We start from the raw sequence: 14479 nt of genomic DNA, 5'->3' as shown, positions 1-14479 counted from the left end.
CGCGCATGCACACACACACACGTACGCACACACACGCACACACACACATGTACGCACACACACGCGCGCATGCACACACACACGCACGCACGCACACACGAGCACACACACACACATGCATGCACACACGCACGCACGCACTGGGCAGAAGATTGACAGCGCTCTGAAAACTCACTGTTTCTGCTTAATGAATAACCACAAAAGTCCAGCCGTACTGACAACCCTCAAATATAAAACTCACACACAACACACTTTACGGCACAATAAGCCTCATATTAAAGCAGAGGAAAAAAACAAGTTTATTAAGTTCACAATGTTTTTATTGTGAACATGGTTTATAATGGTCACAGTAGTTTACAGCAGGGGTGGGCAAATCCGGTCCTGGAGGGCCATGGTCCTGCTGTTTTTCTTGTCGACTAATGAAATACCATCTGTGATTGGCTGAAGAGCGTGCACACCTGTTTTCAAGGTGAAAATCAACAGATAACTAAGAGGTGAAAACAAAAACCAGCAGGGCGCTGGCCCCCCACGAATGGATTTGCCCACCCCTGGTTTACAGTATATTTGGTGTGTCTATGGTGGTATGAGTTTGTTGCCATAGTAACCTGTAGTGTAGTTTTCCACGTATGATGGCCAGGGAGGCAAAGTCTCCACGAGCCTGTTCATTTTCCCCACAGTACAGCAACAGGCCATCCTCAGAGTCCGCCTGGTTAACATGTACACACACACATACACACACACCTGGTTAACATGTACACACACACCTGGTTAACATGTACACACACACACACACACACCTGTTTAACATGTACACACACACATACACACACACCTGGTTAACATGTACACACACACATACACACACACCTGGTTAACATGTACACACACATACACACACACACCTGGTTAACATGTACACACACACACATACACACACACCTGGTTAACATGTACACACACACACATACACACACACCTGGTTAACATGTACACACACACATACACACACACACCTGCTTAACATGTACACACACACATACACACACACCTGGTTAACATGTACACACACACACACACCTGGTTAACATGTACACACACATGCACACACACCTGGTTAACATGTACACACACACATACACACACACCTGGTTAACATGTACACACACACATACACACACACCTGGTTAACATGTACACACACATATACACACACCTGCTTAACATGTACACACACACATACACACACCTGCTTAACATGTACACACACATACACACACACACCTGCTTAACATGTACACACACACCTGGTTAACATGTACACACACACATACACACACACCTGGTTAACATGTACACACACATACACACACACCTGCTTAACATGTACACACACACATACACACACCTGCTTAACATGTACACACACACATACACACACCTGGTTAACATGTACACACACATACACACACACACCTGGTTAACATGTACACACACACACATACACACACCTGCTTAACATGTACACACACATACACACACACCTGCTTAACATGTACACACACATACACACACACCTGGTTAACATGTACACACACACATATACACCCCTGGTTAACATGTACACACACATATACACCCCTGGTTAACATGCGCACACATATACACACCTGCTTAACATGTACACACACATATACACCCCTGGTTAGCATGCGCACACATATACACACCTGGTTAACATGTACACACACATACACACACACCTGGTTAACATGTACACACACATTCACACACACCTGGTTCACATGTACACACACATACACACACACCTGGTTCACATGTACACACACATACACACACCTGGTTAATATACGCACACATATACACACCTGGTTAACATATGCACACACACACACACCTGGTTAACATATGCACACACACATACACACACCTGGTTAACATACGCACACACACACACACCTGGTTAACATACATACACACATACATACACACACACACACACACACACATTCACACACACCTGGTTTGCATACACCTGGGGAGTAATCCAGAAAGCAGGTTTAGTGAACACTCAGAGTTAGTTAACTCAGAGTAAATAGTAAACCTCTTAAGAGAAGAGTCCTATGGCTTCATTCTCCTGGCAAAACAAAGCCATAGGACTCTTCTATTAGGAGGTTTACAACTTACTTTGAGTTAACTAACTCTGAGTGTTCACTAAACCCGCTTTCTGGATTAACCCCTATGTTAACATATACACACATTCACATACAGCTGGTTAACACACACACACACACACACACACACACACACATATGCAAACATACCTGGTTACCATGTACACACATTTGCACACACTTACAAACACATTACACACGTAACGTATACAATATATACATATACATGTGTGTGTGTGTGTGTGTGGTTATATTATTGATATATTGACTATATCTGCACATATGGGTTATATTACAGATATGTCGACTATGTCTCTCTGTATCTGTCTGCGTCCTCACCTTAAACTCAATGGTCATTTGGAAGCTTTGGTAGGAGTTCTTCAAAGGGTCAAAGGTCATATGGGAGTGGCCATAGAACTTTGGGAACTGCACAGTTACACCTGTATAACACATGCAGATTCACTCAAACCTGTTCAGTATTCCATAACACACATCCAAACAGAGTGTAAAGGGAAGCAGCGGTGAGTGGGTTTGGGTCTGATGAGAGCCGTGTGTGGTTCTCTCTCACCCTGTGTGCAGTAGTCTCCTCGTCTGCCCAGGCTGCAGTGACAGCGAGAGCCTCCTCTCTCATAGTCGTTAACGCAGAACGAGTCCGGAGGGCAAACCGTGTCATCGCAGGTCAGGTCGTACAGACGGGGGATCGGCCCTTTCCACGGGGTCATGGGCGGGGAGGGGGCAGAGGTCACGGCGAAGGGGGCACTGGGCATGACCATTTCGGTGGTGGTGGTTTTGGCGGTGGTGGTGCTGATGGTGGTGGATATGGGGGTTGTGGGTGTAGTTGCCGTGGAAACGGACGTGATTGGGGCGCTGACATTGCTAGGAGAAGGTGTGCGCATTCTGAAAACAACATTTCCATTCCCGGGAACGCCAGTCCTGGATCTCAGCTGTGACTTGCGGTTATCTGGAAAAGACTTCAGCTGGAGAGAGTTGGAAAGAAAACAGAGTGAGTATGTGTTTGCATTAGAAAGATACAGAGACAGAGACAGAGAGAGAGAGAGAGAGACAGAGAGAGAGAGAGACAGAGAGAGAGAGAGAGAGAGAGACAGAGAGAGAGAGAACGAGGAAGAGGGACATTCACCTCTTCAATGAAGACATCGTAGTCAGAGTCATCCACATCATATTCCTCCTTTGTTTTAAAGTCAGTGCTGTAGCTTTGGTCATAATCTCCACTGCCCACCTCCGCTACACCTGAGTATGTACATGTATCAGACAGACAAACACACAGACACACAGACAGGCAGGCAGAGACGCAGACAGAGAGGCAGACAGACAGACAGACAGAGAGAGAGAGTACTTGTCAACAATCTCCACCTTTGGCTGAATTTACATCACAGCCATTCATACACTCAACACACTCCAGTAAACAATTAAATACAATTACAGTCCACACACACACACACACACACACACACAGACACACACACATTCATACACTCAACACACTCCAGTAAACAATTAAATACAATTACAGTCCACACACACACACACACACAGACACACACACATACATACAGACACACACACATTCATACACTCAACACACTCCAGTAAACAATTAAATACAATTACAGTCCACACACACACACACACACACACACACACACAGACACACACACATACATACAGACACACACACATTCATACAGTCAACACACTCCAGTAAACAATTAAATACAATTACAGTCCACACAAAGACACACACGCACATACAGACACATACAGCACACACACACATACAGATAAACATACAGACACACACACACACACACACACACACACATACAGACACACACACATACATACACACACACACACATTCATACACTCAACACACTCCAGTAAACAATTAAATACAATTACAGTCCACACACACACACACACACACACACACACACGCACATACAGACACATACAGCACACACACACATACAGACAAACATACAGACACACACACACACACACACACACATACAGACACACACACATACATACAGACACACACACATTCATACACTCAACACACTCCAGTAAACAATTAAATACAATTACAGTCCACACACACACACACACACACACAGACACACACGCACATACAGACACATACAGCACACACACACATACAGACAAACATACAGACACACACACACACACACACACACATACAGACACACACACACACACACACACATACAGACACACACACATACATACACACACACACACATTCATACACTCAACACACTCCAGTAAACAATTAAATACAATTACAGTCCACACACACACACACACACACACACACACACACACACAGACACACACGCACATACAGACACATACAGCACACACACACATACAGACACACATACAGACACACACACACACACACACACACACAGACACACACACATACATACAGACACACACACATTCATACACTCAACACACTCCAGTAAACAATTAAATACAATTACAGTCCACACACACACACACACACACACACACACACAGACACACACGCACATACAGACACATACAGCACACACACACATACAGACACACATACAGACACACACACATACATACAGACACACACACATTCATACAGACACACACACATTCATACACTCAACACACTCCAGTAAACAATTAAATACAGTCCCCACACACACACACTCACACACACACACACACACAGACACATGCAGACACACACTCTCACACACACACACAGAGACACAAACACACACGCAGACACAAACACACACACACGCAGACACACACACACAGACACAAACACACACACACACATACACACGCAGACACACACACACACGCAGACACACACACACACGCAGACACACACACACACAGTGGTTTAAAGAGAGATCCAGTAAAGAGCTTTAATTCTCCATCTACTGGTTCCCTCAGACTTCCACACATTCTGCAGAAGAGTGATGTGTTAATGTGTGATATGAATGACACAGTGTGTTAGGCCCAGGTCAGTGGGACTGAGAGGCTGTGCTGGGGTCTGGGGTCTGGGGTCCTGCTCCTCCCAGCAGGGGGCTGCGGTGATCCTTAATCCTGTCTGAGGTATGGGATTAACCCTCTCCCAACCAACACAGGGAGGACAGAGGACCTGCCACTCCCCCTCTCTCTCTCTCTCTCTCTCCTCCCTCCCTCTCTCCTCCCTCCCTCTCTCTCTCTCTCTCTCTCTCCCTCTCTCTCTCTCTCTCTCTCTCTCTCTCTCTCCCTCCCTCCCCCTCCCCCCTCTCCCTCTCCCCCCCCCCCCCCCTCCCCCCCCCCCCCCCCTCTCTCTCTCTCTCTCTCTAAGGTGATTAAATCAATTAGCCTTAATTACTCTCTGGCCACTACGGAGAACCAGACACGCTGAAAAAAACCACAAAAAAACCCCAAAAAAACAGACTGCTACACCACCCCTTCCACTCCCGTCCTCTGCCCTGGACAACCCCCCCTCTCGCCCCAATCTATCATCCACCTGGACCCAGACCCCCCCTCTCCATCCCAACCCCACTCTGTGCCAAGCCAAAGCTGCTATGGTCTGTCTATAGTAAGTGTGCATGACTGTGCTCATGTTTCTTCATTCCCATTAAAATATCAGTGGTCTGAAGACACAATCATGTCTCAGCAGTTTTCCTTTGAGGCTCTCAAACCAGAGTCAAAGTCTCACTGTTAAGGTGTGTGGAGACCTCCTTCCACCAGAAACACACACACACACACACACACACACACACACAGAGTGTCCAGGTACTCACTCAGTGTTCGTACGGGATTGTTGATTGGGCTGGGGGGGCTGATGCCGTGGACGTTGACGGCCCGGACCACAAACTGGTACTCTGTGTCAGGCATCAGGCCTCTCAGAACCATGGAACTGGACTCAACTGCCTCTCTGATGTAGGTCCACTCCGTGTCCATCTCAGGCCTACACACATACATGCGCACACAAACACATTTACAAAGACACAGACATACACACAAAGACACATTTACATAGACAGACAGACAGACAGACAGACAGACAGACAGACGGGAAAACACTTTTTTTTTTTTTAAACTTCACTTTTACCTCACTTCACCTTATTGCTAACTGTGAATAATGTGGGCAGATCTTTGAGGTGTGCTGATCCTGTTTGTGTCCAGAGTGTTTAGATTTGACACTAAGCTAAACAGAGAGGACACCAGTCTGCTGTACCACTGATTACATAAGTGTCTGTCAAGATTAAAGCACAGCTTAGATGTACACACACACACACACATACAGGGTTTAGATGGGTCTCACACAGGGTTTAGACTGGGTCTCACACACACACAGGGTTTAGATGGGTCTCACACACACACAGGGTTTAGATGGGTCTCACACACACACAGGGTTTAGATGGGTCTCTATAAGGTTTGGTAGGTTAATGACATTCACATAACACTCCTCAGACAGATGAGACAGAGCTTTGGCCAGCAGGGCTGCGGAGACTCAAACAGACCACACACTCAGTCTGACTGCTCTGAGATTCTTCTCAAAAGCAGATGATATTGGACCAAAAAGCTCATTAATCAAATTCGTCCCAGTGCGTGTGGCTGAGTCACATTCCCCCTGGGCTGAATGGCTCACTTGTGTTGAGTAGACCAGAGGGATTTCAGAATATTTGGGCCCATGAAGTGACAGCGTTCCTTGCTGGACCCAGATGCTCGGGGCTTGGTCCAAAGGCCAGAGAGCACTTTGGGGAGATGTTATCTCACTTGCCCCCATCAAACTCGCCCCCATCAAACTTAGGATAGACCCTCTCAGTGTTCTCTATACGTGAGAAGGAAGACTAGCTGTTGTCGAGGGTGGTCTTTGTTGAGAATCCAAGTTCTAGCATCACATCCTTTTTTCACCATTAGTCAATTCATGTCGCAACAATCACAGCTCTGTTTCACCATGCAGAGACCAATCACAGCTCTGTTTCACCATGCAGAGACCAATCACAGCTCTGTTTCACCATGCAGAGACCGATCAACTTTTATAATGTAGTTTGGGGAACCAGACCTGATATATGCCACCAGGAAGTGCAGGACGGGTGAACTTCCTTCACTCTCTCCCTGTTGCCATGACAACGCCAGCTCCGTGTCCGACACTGGTCTAACAACAGGTTGCGTTGGAGGTGACGGAGGCATACACATCTCTAGAGTGAAGAGGGACTGAAAAGTTTTTATCTCACAGATTGACACTCATCACACATAAATGCCCAGTCTACATCTTCCCGAGTCTGCAGATAGAAAACACACTACCTGTGTGTGTAAATATGTTTGCATTAACTCACACAAATCCACACATGGCCCATTCCCAGCCTCACTGACACTCGCCACTGATAATCAACCGGCCCCGAGGCAGGACCTGCTACCAGGCCAACGGTGCAGGCGCAAAACCAGAACCCAGCTAACGTTTAAGGGCCAGATCTGGGGCGTGTATCTTTGACCAGAATCAGCCCAAGTGTAATTCACTGTGATGCTGATATGTGTGACAGAGCCTGACCTTGGCCACATGCGTCTGACTGATATACAACAAAGCACAGAGTGAACCATCTAAACCATACGGAGGCCGGTTCACCGTAATATCACAGAGTGAACTATCTAAACCATACGGAGCCCGGTTCACCGTAATATCACAGAGTGAACCATCTAAACCATACGGAGCCCGGTTCACCGTAATATCACAGAGTGAACTATCTAAACCATACGGAGCCCGGTTCACCGTAATATCACAGAGTGAACCATCTAAACCATATGGAGCCCGGTTCACCGTAATATCACAGACTACTTATCTGGAATTTCAAAGGAGAGGAAACACCAAAACAATAGAAATTAATATTATATAATAATAATTATAAGTGGCACGGCCAAAACAATCACATACGTATCCTTAATGCAAACAAAGTTTTAACCATTATTAGTACTCTGATCATTTCTGTGGTTCGAGCTGCATTGGCTGTGTGGGTGGAGATTTCGTGAGCAGTAGAGAAGCAGCCTACCATGAGACGCTGTGCTGATGTCCCGCGGCATGCTGGGACGACCCTCCCCTGCCCAGCCATATGCTCCAACACTGACCCGATACTGAGTCGCAATCTTCAGATTACCAATGACCACATCCTTCACAACAAAGAACACAGACAGCATTGTGAGTGTGTGGGTGTGTGCACCAGCTATGTTTAATACACATGACTGTCAGTATATCTCAGTACAGTTCATTATAAAGGACATAAAAGGGGGAAAACACTTACAGATGTATAGATTTAAGGGCAGAATTTTGGAAACAACAAACATTTATTTTTACTTACAAAACTGGCCTGTCCATCAAACTGCCCCTGAGAAGGAGAACAGACCAGAGTCAACAAACACAGACAAGTCAACAAACACAAACAAGTCAACAAATACAAACAAGTCAACAAACACAGACACATCAGAGCTGTATATTCAACTGTAAAATGTCACTCTAACTACATCCACTTTTATTTAAATTCTCTGCTGAGTTTGTGTAGAAATCCCAATAAGTTGCTGTAATTTAAAGGTCATGAGATGTGATGTAAAGGTCGTGAGATGTGATGTAAAGGTCGTGAGATGTGATGTAAAGGTCATGAGATGTGATGTAAAGGTCGTGAGATGTGATGTAAAGGTCGTGAGATGTGATGTAAAGGTCGTGAGATGTGATGTAAAGGTCGTGAGATGTGATGTAAAGGTCGTGAGATGTGCAGGGTCACCATGGTGAGCATGTCCAAGCTCAGAGGAACCTCCAGAGTCACAGCAGTGCTGACTGGACGATTGTTCCTCATCTCCGTGTAGAACACCTAAACACAGACATACACACACACACACACACACACACACACACACACACACACAAATACAACCAGACCATACAAATACATCAACACAGCACATACACTAACCTGCCTGAACTGAACTGAATCACTCACTTCAGAGATTTCTGTGTGTTAAAAGCCTGACAGCTTGACCAAACAAACCTGCTGTAACAATCACACAAATGTGTGTATGAAAGTGAGCCAAGCGCCTTTAGAAAAAACCAGGAGAATATAATGACTGATCCCAAATCATCCAAAAATGTAAAGTTTCAATGATACAGCCATCCGCATACCATTACAAAACAACAACATAGCTTCACCTAAATAAAGGTGAGCAGTACTTCTCTGATATTCATGAGGACACTACAGCCTAGACAAGTCCTGTTGTAACATCTTTGTTTTAACTCAGGACTGACACACCTGATTCCACTGATCAATTCATCATCGAGCCCTTGATTAGCTCAGTTAACTGTGATAAAGAAGAGTTAAAACAAAGAGGTGCAGGACAGTGGGCCCTCAGGACTGGAGTTGAGAACCACTGGTCTAGAGGAAACCGCTCTAATCCTGGTTAGGCACAACTGATCTGTAGTGACATTGTGTGTGTGTGAGACTAACTGTATTAGCACAGTGATCTGACATGAGTCAGTGTTTTCTCTCATCACAGTGTGAAACAGAGCACACTGACTGAATCCTCTCCTGGGACAACACAGGCCTGAACATCTGCACGCCTACACACACACACACACACACACACACACACACACACACACACACACAAACACACACACACAGAACATGGACGTGGCACACTTGTGGTCTGTGCCAGAAGCTTACTGCGTCTGACCCAGTGTGTGTGTGTGTGTGTGTGTGTGTTACTGTTGTCATAATCAGTAATTATCTGCCAGGTAATGACTCTTGACTTACTAGGATGTCCTGACCACATAAACACAAACACTTTATTAGTCTGGGAAAACAGAGAACTCTGGGAAAACTCAGAGACTGCCCACTGACCGACACAGAAAATGTCCAGCATCATTTGCTCATTAAGTCTCTGGCTCTTTTCCAGGCTGAACAGTGAGTTTGTACACACACACACATCACACAGCATAAACCTTAAGGCACAGTTCCTTTGGTCCTCAGGGCATCTCTCTGCACTGACAGCATATGCCAGGCCCTCCCTGTGTGACAGAATACTCCACGCAGGGCCAGGTAGTGCTGATACCTCTTGTTCACAGTGTGACAATGAGGACGAATCTGAGTTGAGTGGTGGATGGAGAGAGATGTGTAGGATAGAAGAGGAGGAGGATGAGGAGGAAGGTTACCTTGTAGCCTGTGATGGTGCTCACGTGTCGCCGTGGCATTTTCCACCTCACGCTGAATGCTGTGCAGTTCACTGTCTCCAGCTGAATGTCCAGAGGAGGGCTCAGTCTCTCTGCCATAAACAACATTCACAAACAGACATCACCATAACAAAGCCCACATCATGTCAATAATCAACACCACACGTAACAACACACAGGAAAAAAACAGACTGTCAACAACACACTATCACAAGGTCACGGAAACTGCATTACTTAAGCTTTAGAGTAAAAAACACTTGGCAGCCAACAGACACACAGGACAGAGCAGTAAGCCTTTTCATTTAGTTTCACCTTATTCTCTTTTTATTTCAAGGTATGTGTCCATCTGAACAGCCATGGTCTTGTCAGCCTTTAAAAGGCCCCAAAGGCCAGAGCCCGTCAAGAGCAGAGCAGAGAAGAGCAGAGAAGAGAAGAGAAGAGCAGAGAAGAGAAGAGCAGAGAAGAGCAGAGAAGAGCAGAGAAGAGCAGAGAAGAGCAGAGAGGAGAGGAGAGGAGAGGAGAGGAGAAGAGAAGAGAAGAAACAGGCTTCTCTATAATCATGTCTGCCAGTCTGCCTGACACACACAGCTGACTGTGTTTGTGGAGTATGTCACATGCTCTGCTCTATGCTGTAAAAACAGTGGATATTAAAACACTGGTCACCCATTCACTTGTTCTGTTTATACACTGAAGAATGCAAAAACAGACATGTGTCTTTGAAACGAAATAGTCTTCAGAGGGCTCTCTCAGATAAGGAAAGAAAGAATTTAAGAAGAGAAAAAAGAATCTGAGGAGGGTGAAAAGCTCTCTTTTGGCATCCCTGGAATCCCAGAACAGATTATAAAAAAAACAAAAGCAAAAAACATTCAAATCAAATTCATGTCAGTGTTTAGTATGTGACATGTCATAACTGGGAGCCAAACAGTGAAGCCAGACTGAAGCACATGAAATGATATTTATGGACAACTTCGTCCCAAAAACTCTCTCTAAATGTGAAGGACTAGCACCCGGAGCATTTACACACAGTCTGTCCACACGCTCGTCAGACTTTAGTGCCGGTCGTGTTCCTCCCTCAGGGGACCAGAGATGCAGGGGTGTGTGAGGCGCTGTGAAGACCGCTGAAAGGTCAAGGAGAACCAGCAGCTGCGTGACCCAAAGTCAACCGCAGCCGACGGCGTACCAGGAGAAACACTGCAGTAACACACTGCCACGCCCTCGATCTCCGGTCACAAAAACAACCTCTGACCAGCCCACGCAGCCTGGCCATGAAATAACCACTGAGAGTGAAGACTGGAACGCAACAAGGTTTGAGCAGTTCTGTGGTACCAGTGTCGGAAGAACACAGTGCAAGATTTTTCAAACATCCTCAATCAGTGATACGTCTGAGACAAAATGAACACTAACCTTTAGCTTCATAAACCAACAGTACAGTTCCCAAACAGCGGTTTCAAACACAGACACAGCATGAGCCTCCAGGCCAAGCTGACAATGTAAGAACTGTGAATCAAGCGTGTGATCAATGACTAGTGTATGGAAAACACCCTGTACAATCAATGCCTATCCCAAAATCCAAATCCCCAGAAAAACAGAGAGCCCCTCACATGTGCAGAGCCAGCAGCGGCTCTCAGAGAGGAAAGAACAGGTCAGTAAAAGGATGAGAAACTCTTCAGTTCTTCAGTGACTCAGCTGAGGGTGTGAGAACAGTCTGCAGTAAGTCATTTAAACCTTTAGTTTCAAAATATTTTATTTTGAAATAATGATCTAAATTCAGATTTTCAGACAATTATCATTTAATTTGTTGCAGCAGACTGAGGTGATGTAATCCACAACTCTATAGCTGCACTCCGTGCTTAATAAAATCACAATTTCATTGTTCCTCGGAGCTCTGTTCTCCGCGGTAAATGGGCTCCATGCCCATTTGTGTATGTATATTAAATGATATCTATAAAACAAAATTTAGTTATTCGTGTGACTGCCGTAGGTGGAGGCATTTTGAACTTGAGTTAAAACAGGACTTATACAGAAACAAAAGACTGAAAATTAAATTTTCCATTTAGGTTTGACGTTTTCTATTAAACTTCATGACACAAGGTGACTACAACCGCACTCAGTTTACACACCGACTTGCATTCATTCTGCTAACAGTCATAACTCACTGACACCTGTTTTAACGCCATGGAGTTAACGACATGAGTGAAACCTCACTGAGAAACTTAGTCATCACTCATCTGTTAATTACTTATTTTCCCTCTTCATATAATTGCTTAACACGGTCAGAAATGACTTACATTCCTCACTGTTTACAAAGTGTAGCTTAACAAACGGAGCAGACGCTGAATTTCCCAGTTTACTCCGGAGTAAACGCGTGAGACAAAACCTTCATCGAAAATGGTGTGGTTCCCTAATTAGCCAAAACCCGCTATTTCCACTCACTGAATCTCCCGTTCACTGCATACTATTGTATCCTACTGGTTTATTCATCCTTTTAGACACCTTGATACACAACTGCTTTGGCAACAGTTTCAGCAAGCAAGGTGAACACTACACTGAAATGTAACCGCATGGAGGATAAAACATAGCAGTAAAGAGGTTTGTTTCGACTTACCTGACTTTCTCACAGTGGGTTTCCGAGCACAAAAGGCAATATTAACAAAACACGTAATAAGAAGGAGAGTTAGAAACAAAAACTTCTCTTTTCCGGACAACCGCGTCATGTCTCCTGGTTGACTTTAATGTGAACAGTCTCTGAGGTAAACTGATAATGTTCGTCTGTAATTTAAGACGTGATTCGGAATGCCATTCGACATTTAAAAACAGAAAATCGATTACAGCCAATACTTTGTCTAGGCCTACAAGCTGTAGTTGTCTTCAATAATTAGGCCTATGTCCAGACAGTAGACTATTTATCAAAGCCGGCATGCAATTATTGACGTTTTTCTCCCATGTATTCCCAGTTAAAGCAGGTGTGACACTGATAAGATTAATATCCGTTAAAGATCAGTTGAACACACTGCGGATCCCAAGCGTCTCGCAAAGCCAGAAAAGAACACACGCGCAGGCATCTCGTGAACAGCAGAAACGTTGAATTGACACAGATATCGGTGTCACTACACGTGCGCCGGTTCCAGGTCCCTGTCCCTCTTTACTGCGAGCGCGACTCGGGTAATTTAGAAATTGAGTAGTTGCAGCGTCGCGATGACAGAATTTGTGAGACGGTAAAGACACTTCAAGTTAAGAGGATAACTACAGAGTCTAATCTACCCAGATGGACTTGCTGAGCCTGCTACGGCCACTTGGCCCAATATAGCAACACGCCAAAGAGTCACAAGAATACGAGGTTAGGTGGATAGATGTGTGAATGCACGCACTCATTTGCATAAACTTGAATACGCTTCTATAGACAGTTATGCGATGCTGGGTTATTATTTAGACGTTGTGAATTTACGAAATTATTCAGTTATCATACATGAATCATTATCTTGTTTTGGTGACTTATTTGATAACCGATAAATGACCAGATTTGCTATGCGATTTCTCTGTAGATAGCGTCATCGTATGTCCCACTCTGACAGGATTATTCAGAAGTCAACTCGCTTTGACAGTTTGTGAAGTTGTTACACATCTATTTTGTTTGAGAGACAGTCGTTAGAATTGCACTAATATGTAAACATGCTGGTGTGATTTGCCGTCTTAAACATTGTTTGTAAAACCTGTTCTGCAGGACATTTTAAACTTTCGCTGTGGTTTGTTTTCTATCCACTATTCTACACAGAGAAAATAATCAATCTTGTAAAACCCGTACGCTACACTTAATGTCTTTCTGCATGACCTCCATTCAATTTAAAATTCTAACCTCAGCATTTCGTCACATCTGTTCCGCATCGTGTTGTTCTCCAAGCACTCCATGATTGTGGACGCGATCAGCTACGCTATAAACAAATAATGATAAAAAGCGTATTAAAATTGTCTTAAAATAAACGGGGCAAAGATTCCTTTAAAATCTCGTACACATGTTCAGTAACCAAATGAATATGCA

General features: G+C 44.7%; 1 protein-coding gene across 1 annotated transcript in view; it reads right to left on the bottom strand.

Annotated features, from left to right (window-relative positions):
• Window positions 1-13157, bottom strand: part of egflam (EGF-like, fibronectin type III and laminin G domains) — a 26866-nt gene extending 13709 nt beyond the window's left edge. The window contains exons 1-11 of the mRNA XM_030791703.1: window positions 13049-13157; window positions 10426-10535; window positions 9002-9088; window positions 8582-8608; window positions 8276-8393; window positions 7294-7429; window positions 6026-6192; window positions 3331-3440; window positions 2761-3169; window positions 2532-2632; window positions 606-706 (exon numbers count right to left, since the gene is read on the bottom strand). Of these exons, the coding sequence (XP_030647563.1) occupies window positions 606-706; window positions 2532-2632; window positions 2761-3169; window positions 3331-3440; window positions 6026-6192; window positions 7294-7429; window positions 8276-8393; window positions 8582-8608; window positions 9002-9088; window positions 10426-10535; window positions 13049-13157 (1475 nt within the window). The remainder of the gene's footprint in view (window positions 1-605; window positions 707-2531; window positions 2633-2760; window positions 3170-3330; window positions 3441-6025; window positions 6193-7293; window positions 7430-8275; window positions 8394-8581; window positions 8609-9001; window positions 9089-10425; window positions 10536-13048) is intronic.
• Between the last annotated feature and the right edge of the window lie 1322 nt (window positions 13158-14479).

This window comes from Chanos chanos, chromosome 14, assembly GCF_902362185.1.
Source record: "Chanos chanos chromosome 14, fChaCha1.1, whole genome shotgun sequence".
Lineage (NCBI taxonomy): Eukaryota > Metazoa > Chordata > Actinopteri > Gonorynchiformes > Chanidae > Chanos > Chanos chanos.
This window is presented reverse-complemented; position numbering and strand designations above follow the sequence as displayed.